The sequence below is a fragment of the Condylura cristata genome, unplaced genomic scaffold (assembly GCF_000260355.1).
Source record: "Condylura cristata isolate star-nosed mole 26May11 unplaced genomic scaffold, ConCri1.0 scaffold00028, whole genome shotgun sequence".
Classification (NCBI taxonomy): Eukaryota; Metazoa; Chordata; class Mammalia; order Eulipotyphla; family Talpidae; genus Condylura; species Condylura cristata.
Window position 1 is genome coordinate 27,968,232 of NW_004567129.1, and position 711 is coordinate 27,968,942.

The window sequence follows — 711 nt, forward strand, 5'->3', positions numbered from 1 at the left end:
GCCTGCGTGAGTGCTGGGCCGGGCGGCCGGGTCTGGCTCTGGCACGGGGGACCCCTCTCCTGGCCGGGCCACCTCACACCCGCTCCTGTGCCCACAGCTCTCAGCTCAGCCCGCAGCAAGGCCCCGGCCCCGAGGCCGCCTCCGCCACTGGCTGCACCGGCTGCGGGAGGCGCAGAAGAAGGTGAGTGACTCAGAAGGCACAGGAGGCCTGTGCCGGTGAGGGAGGTGGGGCGCGGCATGGAATCCGACTCTCATCTCTCCCACAGGAGTCCCCAGAGTGCCTGCAGGCATCTGTCACCTTCCACCTCTTCCACCTCGTACAAGATCTAAACTGTGTCGCCAGTGGAGACCAGTGTGCCTGAGAACCTGGGCCCCTAGTCCGCCTGCAACCCCAGACCTTATTTATGCACTAAGCCCCGTCCAGCCTTAAGTTATTTCCCTCACCCTGTATTTATGGATGGATCTGTACCTCTCTGACCCAAACAAAGGTTTATTTTTCTACTTTTATACAATTTGCACAAATAAACAACAAGCAATTGCGCCTTTCTGTGACAGGTGAATCTTTGACAGGTGTGTGTGTACAGTTGTGAGTTGTGACCGAGTGCGGATGTCTGTGGTGTGGGCGAAGTCCTTCGCAGGGTGTGTGTTGTGTGCCTGACCTGAGTCTCGCTGCAGGTGCGTCTGGGGCATTCCCGTGGCCTCGTGTGTCCT

General features: G+C 59.1%; 1 protein-coding gene across 1 annotated transcript in view; it reads left to right on the top strand.

Annotated features, from left to right (window-relative positions):
- The window catches only part of LOC101618858 (interferon lambda-1), a 1,057-nt gene extending 695 nt beyond the window's left edge, over nucleotides 1–362 (top strand). Inside the window, exons 3-4 of the mRNA XM_004690309.1 lie at nucleotides 98–181; nucleotides 267–362. Of these exons, the coding sequence (XP_004690366.1) occupies nucleotides 98–181; nucleotides 267–362 (180 nt within the window). The remainder of the gene's footprint in view (nucleotides 1–97; nucleotides 182–266) is intronic.
- Nucleotides 363–711: the final 349 nt, after the last annotated feature.